A 15,589-nucleotide genomic window follows, 5' to 3' on the forward strand; every position below is an offset into this window, starting at 1 on the left:
AAAAAGCATCACTCATCGAACACACAAATATTAAGCGTTCACTATCAGCACATTTGAAGAATGCAAAGCGAAGTTTTCTTCAAAATTTATTTTTAAACCTGCAAGAAGCAGACGTGCACAAAAGCTTGACTTGCCGTGCTTAGGACACCATTTCTTAAGCAAATAATACGATTTTTGTTGAAGGGCCTTACTTTGAGCTTTATTTCAAAAGCCCACGTGCCCGACCAGAATACGTACTTGCAAAATTTAACAGGGAAAAAAACTCTCCCAAAGCTGGAAATGTAAATTTTATTCAGCACTTCAGAACTATTCCTGTGCTCAACGAGCCCGGACCCTTAAGCTTTCGGTTAGCCGATCCGCCGAGTGCAACAGAGCGTGGACCTGCGTGTAAGTCATATCACCAACAAGCAGCAAAAAAAGAAACAAGAGTACGCTTACTATGGACCGACCGAGAGCGAGTCAGCGACTGCCCCCCGTTGAACCTTGGCCACAATCCAAGCCCGCGCGCTCCCGCTTCTCTCTCTCGCTAGGCCACGTGGTATCAGCTGCTATCGGCGCTTATTTGACGGCCATCGCAAAGTTCGCGGAATATCTCGCTCTCTGCCCACCCACGTTTTACTGAGCGACAGGGTGCCTGTGTTAGGCATGAGCCGGCATTCCAAGTGCGTCAGATCGTGCGGCAGCTCGTCTAAAGGTTGTCAGTCATTCGCACAACGCTCACGCCTCGCGCGCGCTTGTATGTGCACGCGCGTCCCCAAACCTTCGCCGAGGTCGCCTCTCGAAATTACAACTAGTACCGCAGTGAATTAATTACCTTCTCGTGTCGGATGCATTGAGAGCTTCATTTGCTAGTGTGTTGCCCAAGGGTTGCGACGCTTCTGTTGCCGTCCACACAAGTCTGTCAACAAGTGCTTATGCTAACTTGTTATATTTAGAACTACTGTAAGAAATGGTGCTCCAATTTGCGGCCCTGCGTCGCTTTGCTGTGACGCTACTGAAGACAACTGAGGGCCGACGACTGTGCCACTGTCGACCACTTAGCAGGTGAGTGGTGGTAGCAGTTACGCCAAAGATCTATTCACAAGTCGAAAAAATCCAGCCCGTATTCCCAGAAAGTTGTTAGGCTATAATGTTTTGCAGGGATGAGCTCTAGCCAATCTTGATACTGGACATACTAGTAAATGTTACCAGCCATTTGCAAACAACACTTACAAATGAAAAGCTTTGTGAATTCTGCCCCAGGTGCACTCAGTCGCTGACAAGCCACTGAAAGAAAAAAATTGAAATTAAACCAGGTCGAACCTCTCAGGAATTTGAGACTTTTTTCTTGAGAAATTTTGAGAATTTGAGAAATTTTCTTTGATGCTTCAATCACCGGCAAAATCAGTTTAATGATCGTCTGTTACTTTTCATTCGGTCGATGACAAACCAGCATTTCATACGCGTAATAGCCAATTCTCAGCATTTTTTGTTGTGCTTGAAATGAAGTGATTTTTTTTCTTTAATCACCGGCAGCATCGGAGCAATAAACGTGTGTTACTTTTTTTATTCTCTGTATGTCCAACGACCAATTGTATTATTATTTTGTGTGTAGGAGAGTGCGACATCATGGGCGATGCCCGCTGATCCTTCTGTCTTAGACAAACAGTACATAGCAAATATAGGCCGCCTCGAACAAACAAACGATTAAAAAGACGATGACTATTCATAATAAAAAGAGGCCGACTAAAACAAACACACAAACGAGATAAAATATCGCCATGAACGGCAAATAAAGATCGGAAAGCGGTAAAATAAAATCACAGTTGTCAAAAAATGAAATTAGCACAGTATACGTCACAACACACGAACTTTGCACCGCAACTAATGTCATTTAAGATTACACAGCAGTCACTTTCAGTTGCTTTTCACCGAAGCATAGTCGACACTACAATATATACCCGGTTATACTACAGATTGCAGTAAAATCAATATCAAATCAAGACAAATCAAGATCAAGAACGTTAAACTGGGATGCATAACCGCAGACAATAATTCATGAACATGTAAAAACGCTCTAGTAATTATCCGCAGTTCTTGTCGTTTCCAAAAAGTCCTTTAAGGCGCTCACGACGTGCTTTTATATTTTAAACATTTTTTCCCATTGAGAGCTGCCGTTTTTCCAGAGCATAAAATTTATTTCTTAAGTATTTTCCGATACTGAGCCTGAATACTACAGTGCAAGAAGAGGTGTTTAATATCTTATTCTGATTTCTAGCAAGAGCACGCTGCGCTTTCTGCTCATCCTATTCTATGTAAAAGCATTTTTTCTACGGAGTTCCTAGACGTAGTCTTTCTATACCTGTTTCAGGAGAACGAGCGTCCATTACGGGAATATTAAACTGTATTTGTGGGTCAATCTGAAATACAACGTAGTTTGACAACCGTTTTCAAGCTATCTCTCAACAATCTCGTTGACAGTTGATGCAAAATGTGACATGCATCGCTATGGGAAAGAGGTATTATATGAGTCTCATTTTCAGTGTGTACCATGCATGCTGAATTGTCGGCCATAGTCTATGTTGCCTGGAATAGGACAGTGACTAGGAATTCAATAAAATAAAAATTCACGTAGCCTTTTTATGTATTTTGTACATCATATACTAGAGCATGATTATTTCAGTTCATGCTTGTCGAAATAATGCTCAATAGAGATGCTTGTGAGTCGCTAAAGTTGGCCCATTTGAGTGCGTGTGGCTGTGACCATATGAAGATCAAGCCGGACATTATGGCATAACGCTCTGCTGTAGCAGAGCTAGTAGTATTGATAATTTGAGTATTCGTGGTTCTCCCGTAGAAGTTATGCAGAATGCAGACGTTGAACATTGAATTTGGCACGTGTCATTTGCGTAAACAAGAATTTCAACTCTTTAGGTGCAGCAGATAATACCACACTTAAATGTTTCGCAGCTATTTCTGGTAGGTCACATACAAGAAAGGTGCCTGGTACTTTGGTTGAAACCTCTTGAATTGATAGCAGCCATGGAGGATACTGAGCTTATCCACGCCAACACTTATTCTTTGAGTCTGTGCATCTGCATTGTTGTATTCTGAGGTGTACGAGTCCACCGTTTCTGTAAGTTAATTACTTAAAAAACGGGTGATCGGCCTGCTGTGTAGTCAGGCCAAAATAATGGCGGCATGTCTCGACAAATATCAGTGCTCGAAAGGAAGCTTGACATGCCTCTGCGATTTCTAAAGCTCCTGCTGTTGCAAGTGGTATTCCAAGAGATGCAATATGACATCTGGCCAGAAGGTGGTCAAGACCTTCCGCCGATGAGTGGGATAGACTGTGGAGAAACGAGGCAGAATACGCTATTCTTTGCCTTATGATTGCACAATGTAGCGAAGCGGTGCTGATGTTGAGCAGCCGCATTCTTTTTTTTTTCGCAGTGTGAAGAAGAACATTTTTCACCACGCTGATGTTCTCTTCCAGGTATTTTACTTGCACTGCCCATGTTAGTCATCTGTCAAGGACAACACCTAAGAACTTATTTAGGCGTACGTAATTCACAGGTTCTCATCCATCATTAGACTGCAATTGCAGTAATTGTGTTCTGAAAGGGAGAGAAGTGGTCTTTTCCTTTGACAAAGCCATGCCTGGGCTGATTAAAATTTCTTGATGGCATCTAGGACTTCTTAGATTCTGCTTTATGAAATAGATGTTTGAGCTCAAAATCCACATAGGCAGACTGTCTGCAGAAATTGAGTAGCTTACGGAGGCCGGCAAGTCATTAGGCCACTGAGACGTAATACAATAAATAGAAAAGGACATAACACACTTCCTTTCGGAACACTGTCTGTCGCGTTGTACTGCAGGCCGTGTCACCCTGCCGCAGCGATGAAGACTGTTCTTTCCTTTAGAAAATCTTCGATTCAACAAAGAGCCCGGACAAAGATGCCGCATTGGAGCAGGTCATGTAGAGCATGGATGTGACTTGCGGTACCAAAAGCCTGTTTAATATCGAGAAATACGCCAGCAGCAATTTTGCCACATTGCCGTTTGTGCTCTATGTGCATGACGAGATTCGTGATTGCGTTCATGGTGCAAAGCCATTCGTGAAACCCCGCCATATGTTATTGACAACTTCTGGGTACCTTCGGCCCGCCGCTGAAGTCTGGCACCAATCATTTTTTTTCGTTTTTTTACAGAGGCAGCTTGTAAGGCTGATGGACGAAATTAATACAGACAGGTGCCTTGCAAGGATTTACGAATGGAACTGGTCTCAGTATTTTCCTGAAAATTGGGAACCATAATAAACTGGAAATTTCATTGAGCGCTTCTAATGGCATTGATGTTCCGGCGACAGCAAAGTTTTTTATAGCGCCGTAGGTTATGACATCTCGGCGTGCGACAGTCTTGTTTATACAATTTCAAGCACGCGTTTCAGTTCACCAACAGAAGATGGCTGATCTAGTTTCTGGGTTTGTTCATTGTACTAGGAGGTGACAGGTGTTGCAAATTCTGTGGCTGAGTTCTGAAACAGTGTCGTGTTCAAATGAGTCCCTGGACGCAGTATAATCTGGCGAAATTTGTTAGTAATTGCTATTTTCTGGAATTTTATTTGCTAAGGCTGGAGCATTGAATGGCTGTTCCTGTGTCACAGGTTGACTAAAGTACCTTAGAACGTCCCATAATTTTGGCTTTGGGGTCAAAGAGGTTAATGAAGACCAGAACTCTTTCCATCGGTTTCGGCCTAGCTTGCTCTATAGAGCAAGCTTTTTAGCCTCTAGGTACACGGTCGAGAAGAGCCGTTCACCAGTACTCTCGCTCCGCTCTTTGTCGAACAGCTCTAAGTAGTTAATATACGGAACCTACAGCGGTATAAACGTTGAGAATAAAAAACATGTTTTGGGTTTGAGGTCTGTGTATATTTCTTTTAAACTGAAGCAAGGTTTTCGACATCGCTTATTGTGCCGGCTTGCTGGTGCTGCAGAACACACTTTGTGAGTCGCGAATAGCTCTTAGTGGACCTGAGGCTATTAACGTTACATAAGATGATGCCGGCATTTTGTAAGAAATTATCCAAAATGAACCTTTCACAACCTGCATGTTGGCCAATTTATTATTTTGTTTATTACTTCGCCAATGTAGCGAACTGCGTAAACCACGATGTCAGATGACTATATAGAAGTGGTCTCTTCCTGTTGTCTCCACATTTGGTCTTCACTCTATGGCACTTGAAAGATCTCACTAACATAACGTAAGGTTGAGGCAGCTGGATAAATTATACCCACGTAAGAATGTTATGGTGCCATCACTTAAGAGGCATAGGGCAGTCTTCTCAGTAACCTTCCGCAGTATGTTCACACGGTGATCACAGGAATTTGCCTGCATAACGTTATGGACATTAAAATCACATAATACAATAACAGTAACCTTACACATGCACAAAATCTGCTTAAGGGCAGAAAAGGAAATATTTGTGGATGGCTGAGCGTATACACTGATTACTGATATGCTCATACTTCCGGATTTGATTTCGATCGCCGCAGATTCCGTTTTATCACAAGCAGACGCTCCTACGTTAACTCAGGATTGGCCGTTACGCACGCAGATAAGCGCTCCGCTTAGACCAGCAAATGCAGATAATGTGCAAACACTATAGTTCACTAAGCAATAATCCCTACCTCTGCTTCCGCTAGGCACAGCACAGGTAATGCATGCTGGGCCACACGTTTCCAGAAATCTGCGCTCTTGGGCCTCAGGTTAATAAAGTTCAATTAGAGGACACCTGCGTTTTCTGAGAAATTAGCCAATATGAGCCTATCACGACCTACAGGCAGTATTCCGCAGGCCCAAAATGCTCTATCGACAAGATTGCTTTGATTTCAGGAAGCCTATTTGCGTGCGGAAGTGCGGCAAGTGTAGATCTCAGGTCGGTGAACACCAGTGGAAGGATGAGTCTTTTAATACAAAAGTTAAGCAGCAATTCTTACGTTTAATAGCGTTTGATAATACCAGAAGCGAGGAAAGATTTTTCTCTCGTTGACTTTTTCTACGAGCTCATGGAATATTACAGAGAGTATAAACGTTTTGGTGTGTTCTCGCGTGCAACGCAGATAGTAGGTCTCACCGCAACGACCAAAGGCTTTCATAGGCCAACTGCTTGGTCAACGCTCTATGCGGATCCGCACTATAGCTACATTACGCACAACTGTTATTCTTTACATAATATATCCACCGCCATAAGTTATAACAGAGAGCTAAAATTTAGAACTGACCGGCGGCCCCAGTTATACAGGAGGGCGATTTATATACCAAAGGCCAGTAATACTTATAAACCGTGCATTAAGCAACTTGGACCAAATAAAGACAGGTAATCGATATTATGTTTAAGTTTTGATGGCAGTCAAAGCATCTCAAGGGAATAATTCCAAAGCGATTGAAAACATCATCACTGTGATATTTAATATCCGTCATTGTGTGCGCACCGTTAAAGTGCTAACACCTTTTGAGTTCGGGTGCTCGACAGCGTATTAGCCAGTGTCGGCTTATCGCATCGGTCACTAGGTTCGCTTGCGGGGCTGTGCAGCGCGAACACCAACAGCATCGGGAAATAGTAGGCCACCGCCAACCTTGGCTGTCCAACAGAACCACTACTGGTAAACATTTATTTTTCTGTGACTGCCTTGTGGTGCCTATCTGGGTCTCCGTCAAGCTGTTCATACAGCTTTTAGCACAAGTAGTTAGCCAGAAGTATCTCCTGAATGAAGTGCACTGAACCATAATCACTTACTGGCACTATCAGCATGGAAGGCGTCGGTCATAAGCAGCCTTGAAGAAAGCAATCTCTGGAAGCAAGCACGTCGTGAAAGCCAAATTACTCTCAAGTCGGCTTTCCTAAAGGTGGCTGCACCTTTAGAAAAGTCGCAGTTTCGCCCGAAAGGCGAAGCATCAATTACGATAGCAAATTAGTAGACAGCTATACAGAGTAAGGATAGTAGTTTTATCGGCTGGATAAACTTGGACACATTCGCTTACTAACTGAATTAACAAGCGTGGTGTCAGCGAGCACAAGCAAACATGAATAGATCGCACTCGATGACCGCAGACAAACACTGTGAAAACGCTGGCGTGAGCAAGCGCGCGGCAGCAACGAGCGAAGGTTCGTACGGTCTATCGCTTGAACAGGAGCTGAGCGGCGAAAGCACAGCGCATACAAAGATAATATCCGTGTGGAGATCGCTTTCAAGATACGGTGCGCGCGACCGCCAGCAGCCAAGCAAAGTACAAGTACGCAGTTGCTAGCAGAATAGAAGCCGCACCCCCTCTCTCCCTCCCTCGCTGCCTTCCCGGCTTTCCTCCTTTCGCGTGCGAGATTCAGTCGCCCGTTTCCCTTTCGTCCGGTCGCAAGATCCGCAGTTGGTGCCGCAGCTAAACGTCGCCTCCCCTCCCTCCCTCCCATCCCCCCACGGCCTTTCGGCCTACGTAAGACGTCGCGTTTGCTCTCCGACGTGCCTTCGCTCTCCGTGAAAGCGCGCTTTCACTCGCACATACAACATACGGCGCGCACCGACGATGTTATCGCCCTTGAGACTTTATACGAAACCTCACGGCGACGGCGGTGACGACGACGACGGCAGAAATCTGCTTGGAGTGTCCATATAATTGCTATCGCAACAAAACACTGTTTGGTGCGCAGTAGCTCTTAGTGACACACTCGCCACAATCGGTCCATCACACCCTCTAGCTGGCTGTAGTTGCTGTAGTTCGAATAACCAAGGTTTCCAAATACCATTTCTTCCAGCGAACGTGGGCAAAACTATTTAAAAATAAGGCTACGAGATAGGAAGATGGGAGCAACGCTGTTTTGTTAATGCTCATTCCCACTAGGCCGACACGACACCGATTTTCGTCTGCCGACTGTTCGCGACAGCAGTATACAGGACGGAAAACGCTGTGGCCAACGGTTTAAATGAAGGAAAACACTGTCGCCAACAGTGCGCAGGCCAAATCGGTGTCTTGTCCACCTAGTGTGAATGAGCCTTTAGCAATCACCGCGCGCACACAGGCAAATTTTTCTCTTATCATTGTTCACATAATTAATGACAAATGATTACCTAACTTGAGAATTACTTGCATAATTATGCAAGCTCAAATCTCATACTGTCGTTCCATTCCAAAACATCATACTCAACAGTTTCAATCTCACTACATTTGCCAAGAGTAGGGGAGCGTTGTCGAGGACTGCAGAAAATTAAATGGCGTGAAGAAATTAAGAAATTTTCAGGTGCAAGTAGGAATCAGATAGCGCAAGTGAGGAATAATTGGAGACCGCTGGGAGAGGTCTTCGCCCTGCAGTGGACATAAATATGGGCTGCTGCTGCTGTCTGCTGCTGCTGCTGCTGCTGCTGCTGCTGCGCTGCTTGCTTTGCGGCTGCGGCTGCTGCTGGCTGCTGCTGCTGCTGCTGCTGCTGGCTGCTGCTGCCTGCTGCTGCGCTGCTGCTGCTGCTGCTGCTGCTGCTGTGCTGCTGCTGCTGCTGCTGCTGCTGCTGCTGCTGCGCTGCTGCTGCTGCGCTGCTGCTGCGCTGCTCTGTCTGCTGCTGCTAGCGCTGCCTGAGGCTGCTGCTGCTGCTGCTGCTGCTGCTGCTGCTGCTGTGCTGCTGCTGCTGCGCTGCTGCTGTCTGCTGCTGCTGCTTGCTGCTGCTGCTGCTGCTGCTGCTTGCTGCTGCTGCTGCCCTGCTGCTGCGGCTGCTGCTGCTGCCTGCTGCTTGCTGCTGCTGCTGCTGCTGCTGCTGCTGCGGCTGCTGCTGCGTGCGCTAGCTGCGCTGCTGCGCTGCTGCTGCTGCTAGCCTGCTGCTGCTGCTGCTGCTGCTGCGTGCTTGCTGCTGCTGCTGCTGCTGCTGCTGCTGCTGCTGCTGCTGCGCTGCTGCTGCTGCTGCTGCTGCGCTGCTGCTGCTGCTGCTGCTGCTGCTGCTGCTGCTGCTGCTGCTGCTGCTGCTGCTGCTGCTGCTGCTGCTGCTGCTGCTGCTGCTGCTGCTGCTGCTGCTGCTGCTGCTGCTGGGCTGCTGCTGCTGCTGCTGCTGCTGCTGCTGCTGCTGCTGCTGCTGCTGCTGCTGCTGCTGCTGCTGCTGCTGCTGCTGCTGCTGCTGCTGCTGCTGCTGCTGCTGCTGCTGCTGCTGCTGCTGCTGCTGCTGCTGCTGCTGCTGCTGCTGCTGCTGCTGCTGCTGCTGCTGCTGCTGCTGCTGCTGCTGCTGCTGCTGCTGCTGCTGCTGCTGCTGCTGTGCTGCTGCTGCTGCTGCTGCTGCTGCTGCTGCTGCTGCTGCTGCTGCTGCTGCGGCTGCTGCTGCTGCTGCTGCTGCTGCTGCGCTGCTGGGCTGCTGCTTGCTGCTGCTGCTGGCTGCTGCTGCTGCTGCTGCTGCTGCTGCTGCTGGCTGCTGATGATGATGATGATGATGATGATGATGATGATGAGATGATGATGATGATGATGATGATATTCTCCCAGGGTAGTTTTTTCGCACTTGAAAGTTGCGGCCCAAATCGTGACAGCGAATACAAAGTGAAGGTGGGCCCACGCGATTCACGTCCGTGACAGCAGAGCTCTCAAAAGGGGGCTCATAGAATCAGCACTACTCAATGGCGCACTTGGTGACCCCCATAAAGTGACAAGGTGACGAAGTAGCCGTTAGCTGCTGCTGCGAGCAAGCAGTCACAGCACGCTGTTTGCTAGTGCATTGGCACCGACAAAGAACAGCGATAAGAAAGATGACTGAAGCGAAGAAAAAATATCAAGCCGCGGCTACTTGACAGCAGCAACAGCCAGCAGACAGGCCGTTGCCTTGTAACCTCGCGGTCACCAAGTCATTCATTGAGTACTGTTGATTTTATGAACCTGCTTTTGAGAGCGCTGCTGTCGCGCGCGCGAATCACATCGCCCATCCTTGAATTTGCACTTTTTGACGCGTTGGCGCCACAATTTTGAATCGCGGAAAAAATTTACTGGGATTTCCCCAATTATTTTTGTAGGGAGCTTGAAACTGTTGTATTGAATGTTTTAGAATGCGATGCGCAATTTGACATTCGAGCTTGCGCTGTATGCGATCAGTAGTTATCAATGTATGCAATTATTTTACTAATGAACTAATCAACCATAACCGAAAGGTTCACCACTGTTTGCAAGGCGACTCGTAACACCAACACCTTTGTTCTAATCGTCATATCTCCTAATCCTTTTTTAACAGCTGGCATATACAGGGTGTTTCAGCGAATACTTTCAAAATTTATTTCAGGTTTACTGTGGCAGATATCCCAATTCTAGTTAATGAGCCAGTCTACTCGAAGCGGCGGACATTACTTGCGCAAAAAATTGAAATGCATAATTGACTAATTAATAAAAACTGAGTAATTAAGTTTTTAACTAATTACCTGATGGCCCACATTGTAATCTACAAATGGTAGCCGTGGAGTTCGCAAGGCAGATGCACTTAGAACGAATTCCCGGGATGACACCGCTTTCGAGATATTAATTCCCGAACTTTACGAAGAAATGCATTGGCATTCCAGTTAGTTTCTTAACAAAACGTGCATTGAAGCACAAAATTAACTGGAACGCCAATGCACGTCTCCGCAAAGTTCGTGAATTATTATCCCGAAACTTGTGTCATCCCGAGAATTCGTTCCAAGTGGATCCGTCTTGCGATCTCCACGGCTACAATTTGTAGATTGCAATATGGGCCATCAGGTAATTAGTTTTAAAATAATTAGTGAATTTTTAATAATTATTCAATTAAGCATTTCAATTTTTTGCGCAAGTAATGTCCGGCGCTTCGAGTAGACCGGCTCATTAACTAGAATTGGGCTATCTGCCACAGGTAAAATTTAAGAATTTTTGAAAGTGTTCGCTGAAACACCCTGTATATATATATGAACGAGAAGAAAGGGAAACGAGGAGCCCGATTTTTATTAATCATATCATAAGAAGCCAACAAACAATGAAACCAAGGACAACATAGGGGAAGTTACCTGTACTTACTAATTGAAATAAAGAAATGTTAAATTAATGTAAATAAAAACGGATGAGAAAACAACTGACATCCGCCCCAATGTTTCTGAGTGGTGGCGCTGGCTAACACTCCCATGGTTAGTTCTAGTTGCAAAACATAAATACCCCAGAAAGTGGATGGGAAAACAGCTCCGCGGTAGCTCAATGGTGAGAGCATCGCACGCGTAATGCGAAGACGTGGGTTCGTTCCCCACCTGCGGACAGTTGTGTTCTCATCCGTTTTCATTTCCATTAATTTATCGTTTGTTTAATTCAATTAGTAAGTACAATTTCCCCTATTTTATCCTTGGTTTCATTGTTTGTTGGCTTCTTATAATATATATATATATATATATATATATATATATATATATATATATATATATATTGTAATGAAGAAACAGACGCACCTAGGCTCGGGCGCTCGGACTGCGGGCGCGGACAGAGAGAGGAAGACGACGAGGCAGGAAAATAGAACAGCCGGCCCAGTGAACGATTGTTATTTCAAACTACCCGGTTCTTGGCCAATCCCCCAGAGTGGGTGTGTGCCTAAACTCCAAGGCTCTACCTCTACCTCTACCTGAAGGGGTGCTGTGTCTGTGTCTCCGTTCCTTTACAATGGCGCAGTCTACAATGAACCTGCCTTAAGGCGTTTCCACCTTAAGTGTTCCTCGCACGGTTCTTCGGCGTGCCGGGTCCCTCCTTCCCAGGAACGCTGTTCACAATTCCTTCGGTATGGAGCCCGCCACCCTACCACCGTCGCAAGTACCCACTGCACCGTCCGGGGACGGCGTCCAAGCCTCCTCGCCGGCTCTCGGACAGGGATGTGCCAATGCCCTCATCCATGTCATCGCCGAGCTGACACAACAGCTCCAGGGTATGACGACCGCCTTGGCATCCGTCAGCGGTTGCTTCCTGCCTGGGAACGCCGTCCACGCTTCCCTGCAGCCGGCGTTCGTGGACATACCGACATTTCGCGGCTTTCAAGACGACGTCATCCTATGGGTTCGCAACATCAATGCCCTGGGTGATCGTCATGATTGGCCAGACCACACAAGATAGCTGGTTGCCGCGAAACGACTCTGCGGTGCCGCCAAGGCATGGGACAACTATGCAGGCATTAAACTTGGGTCGTCGCCTGAATGGAGTGCAGCTCTGATCGCCGCTTTCGGCCCGCTCACGTATGCCTCCGACGAGCGCAGCCAGCAGTGCTCTGCGGCCGGAGCTTCTGAGGAGCACCACCTTGACACGGCAGTAGTTCCCTGCAGGGCCTCGCCATGGAGGCCCGCCGGCTGCCCCGCCGCAGAAGCCGGCTCCCCGAGCGTCGTCGTCGGCCCCATCGCAGACGGTGCGATGCGCACGGCGACGACCGCTCCCGCTTCGAGTCACCACCGAGCGGTAGATGACAAACCGGCGTCATCGACTCCACAGCTACCCATAAGCACGCAGCAGAACACCGCTGCTACTTCGACTTGGTATTCTTATGGCACCCAGGACTCAGTACCCGGGAGGGTTTTGGCAGATTGCCTCACCACCTGCCCCGCTGTAGACCCAGAATGCGAGCCAGTTTTACCACCACGGGTCTCGGACTCTGCGTCTACCACTTCCGACGCTTTACCATTACTTCCAGAGACCGAGACCACTTTCGGTCCACAGCCGTCAGTGAAAAGGCTCCGAAACACATCAACGCTGGGGTGCATGGAGGCGCCGACGCTATCACTCCAGGAACCCGACCTATCCACGGATCGTGGCAGGGAGATGCTTCCTGACTCGTCGGAGCCACATCGTTGCATGTCCACGGAGTCGTTGGCCGAATTCGCTGCCGTTCACAGTGCACTGAGAGAGGCCTCGCTGAAGGTCATCATCAGCGGAGAGCTTCCTGCACGCGAAAGACGCGTAGCACGCGCGAGACACCGAAAGAGACGCGCAAAAGACCAGTCGCGCAATGCTCGCAGTTTTTCGTCGAGCGCGGCTGATTCGCGCGCAACTACGATCCTCGTTCATTTTGCGGCAACGTTCCGAAGATGTACGCGACGACTGAGCAGAGCGGCTGCTCGTTGTGCATGATCTCCTGCCCTACGTGTCCAATTGCGACGGGATATACGTCGACGAGCATGCGACCCGATCGTAACACGCAGTGCCGACCCCCAGAGACGCTGGTTGCGCACAGGACTGCTTTCCCTGGTTTCCATAATCAGCGTGTCAGAATCGGACGCACCTAAGTTCAGGCGCTCGGACTGCGGGCGCGGACAGAGAGAAGAAGACGACGAGGCAGGAAAATAGAACAGCCGGCCCAGTGAACGGGTGCTGTGTCTGTGTCTCCGTTCCTTTACAATATATATATATATATATATATATATATATATATATATATATGTGTGTGTGTGTGTGTGTGTGTGTGGTGTGTGTGTGTGTGTGTGTGTGTGTGTGGTGTGTGTGTGTGTGTGGTGTGTGTGTGGTGTGTGTGTGTGTGTGTGTGTGTGTATGTATGTATGTATGTATGTATGTATGTATTGTAGTGAGAAATATGGGCGCCAGCAGAAGCCGAAGAATAATACATTTGTTGTTGGTGCTCGCGCTCGCTCCGTTTGGCCGTTGCCTGTTTCGGCACATTCATAAAAACGCCGAGCGTATCTACTATTAAACGCGTACTATCAATATCTGTGCGTGTGTATTTTTGTTACTCCTCAATCATTGCCAAATTGAACGGTTTTTATAGATTTCGAAAATTTATTCCTAGCAGACTAGACCGTTCATTGCATAATTTGTAGTTCTTAACGATTTGTGGTGCGGACTTAGTTTTTAAAGCAACTAATTTATATTCTCCATGCGTAAATGAACTAGAAATGAATGAAAAAAGTTGTATGAAAATCCTCACAATGTTTTTATGACATGCGACAGCGATCTATCAAACATTCAGCATAAGGCGAGCTCATTCAATGTGCGCACGAAATATTTAAGGACAGTTTTATGCTGAGACTAAAATATGCTGCATGATTCACGTGGCAGGTACAAAAGCAGCTCAGATGTATAATCTCAAAGTGTGGCGACATGTGGAAATTTTCAGAATTTTAGACAGAACCATATATTTGGAAGCTATAGGTCTACGAAATTTGTGCTAGATGTCTGGCACATTTACGTCTCCAATTAGTTTCGGCTTTTGTTATTTTTGCTGAGTGCGGTATTATATGCTAAGCATTATCGATCGTACAAAAAATTTATTATGCGGTTTTACCTTGCCAAAACTATGATCTGATTATGAGGCACGCGTAGTGGGGGACTCCCGAATAATTTAGTCCACCTGGGGTCCTTTACCGTGCACCTAAATCTAAGTACAAGGGTGTATTCGCATTTCGCCTCCCATTGAAATGCGACCGCCATGGCCGGTATTTGATCCCGCTACCTCTTGCTTAGCAGCCCAACACCACAGCCACTAAGCAACCTCAGCGTGTTCGACCCAACAATAAAATTGGCCCAGAAAGGGTTGATGCCACGGACGGTGTATCACGTAAGAGGGTCATAAATTCAGAACCATTTCGCAATTCATAAATAATTTCCCTGTCAAACATAGCTTGCAACATGTGCCTTAAGTTTATTATTAATAGGCTGCGAACTGGCGAGTTCCCTCAACGTGCGCAGTGCAAGCGCGACGCAGTAATACAAACCTCGTAATAGCTACCGAGCGCTGGTCTGTAACGCGTGTGGATACTGAGAGTTCTCTGTTCTAAGGTGCTCTCATATTCTGAGTCACCTTGATAACTGCAACAATGTCCTTAAGCACTGTGAGCTATGTGCTTATCTAAAATACAGCAAGCGCGTCATTGAATTGAATTGAAATAAATTCGCGCGCTATCAGACAGCTGTATCTTTGCAGACCTATCCGCTCAAACCCTTGAACCCTAACAAGTTGCACGCAGCCGACCAGCAGGAATGCTAGTGCACATGCGCATAATCAGAAGCACCCATCATCATGCTGGCGTGCAAAGCAGGCCGCTGAGGCAATTGAGTGGAACGTCAATGTGCATACGCTGCGTATCTTGGTCTTTTTGCAACCACGCTGATTGTACTTTGCGAGTGCATCTAAGATGTCTATTAAAAAAAACGAAATCGACGCAGATTTCTGAATCATGAGATATGAGTGGAGTGTACCGTAAGTGACGTTCAGCGAACATTTTCTGCTGATTCTGAGTGTGTGCCTGGTGCTATATTGGCCTTCATGTTTTCGAAGCTGATTGCAGCAGCACAATGGGAACGGTAGCCGGTACTGGCTGATTGCCATAAAGGCTCTGTTGTAATCCGGCGTTCCAGGCGTACGATAGTGCGTGGATGAGAACCGGGTTCGTCGTTCTGATTGCGCCACACACGCTTGAAATTCAGATACTTATATAACTCCTCCAGAGAAGCGTCCTGCGTGGTGTCCATCAACAGTGGCGCATTCGCAAGCGGCCATCGTCGGCTCGCATACAGCGCACACCAGCTCCAAAATCGCTTATTGGCGAGGGGCTGGGCAATGCAGCATTTTATGCAGCAAAATCATTGAATACAGCTACCAAGGGTTCGAT

General features: G+C 47.2%; 1 protein-coding gene across 1 annotated transcript in view; it reads left to right on the top strand.

Annotated features, from left to right (window-relative positions):
* Positions 1-651: 651 nt before the first annotated feature.
* Positions 652-15,589, top strand: part of LOC119459291 (medium-chain acyl-CoA ligase ACSF2, mitochondrial-like) — a 188,613-nt gene continuing 173,675 nt past the window's right edge. Inside the window, exon 1 of the mRNA XM_049671652.1 lies at positions 652-1,044. Coding sequence (XP_049527609.1) covers positions 950-1,044 — 95 coding nt within the window. The 5' untranslated portion in view covers positions 652-949. The remainder of the gene's footprint in view (positions 1,045-15,589) is intronic.

The sequence above is a fragment of the Dermacentor silvarum genome, chromosome 7 (genome assembly GCF_013339745.2).
Source record: "Dermacentor silvarum isolate Dsil-2018 chromosome 7, BIME_Dsil_1.4, whole genome shotgun sequence".
Classification (NCBI taxonomy): domain Eukaryota; kingdom Metazoa; phylum Arthropoda; class Arachnida; order Ixodida; family Ixodidae; genus Dermacentor; species Dermacentor silvarum.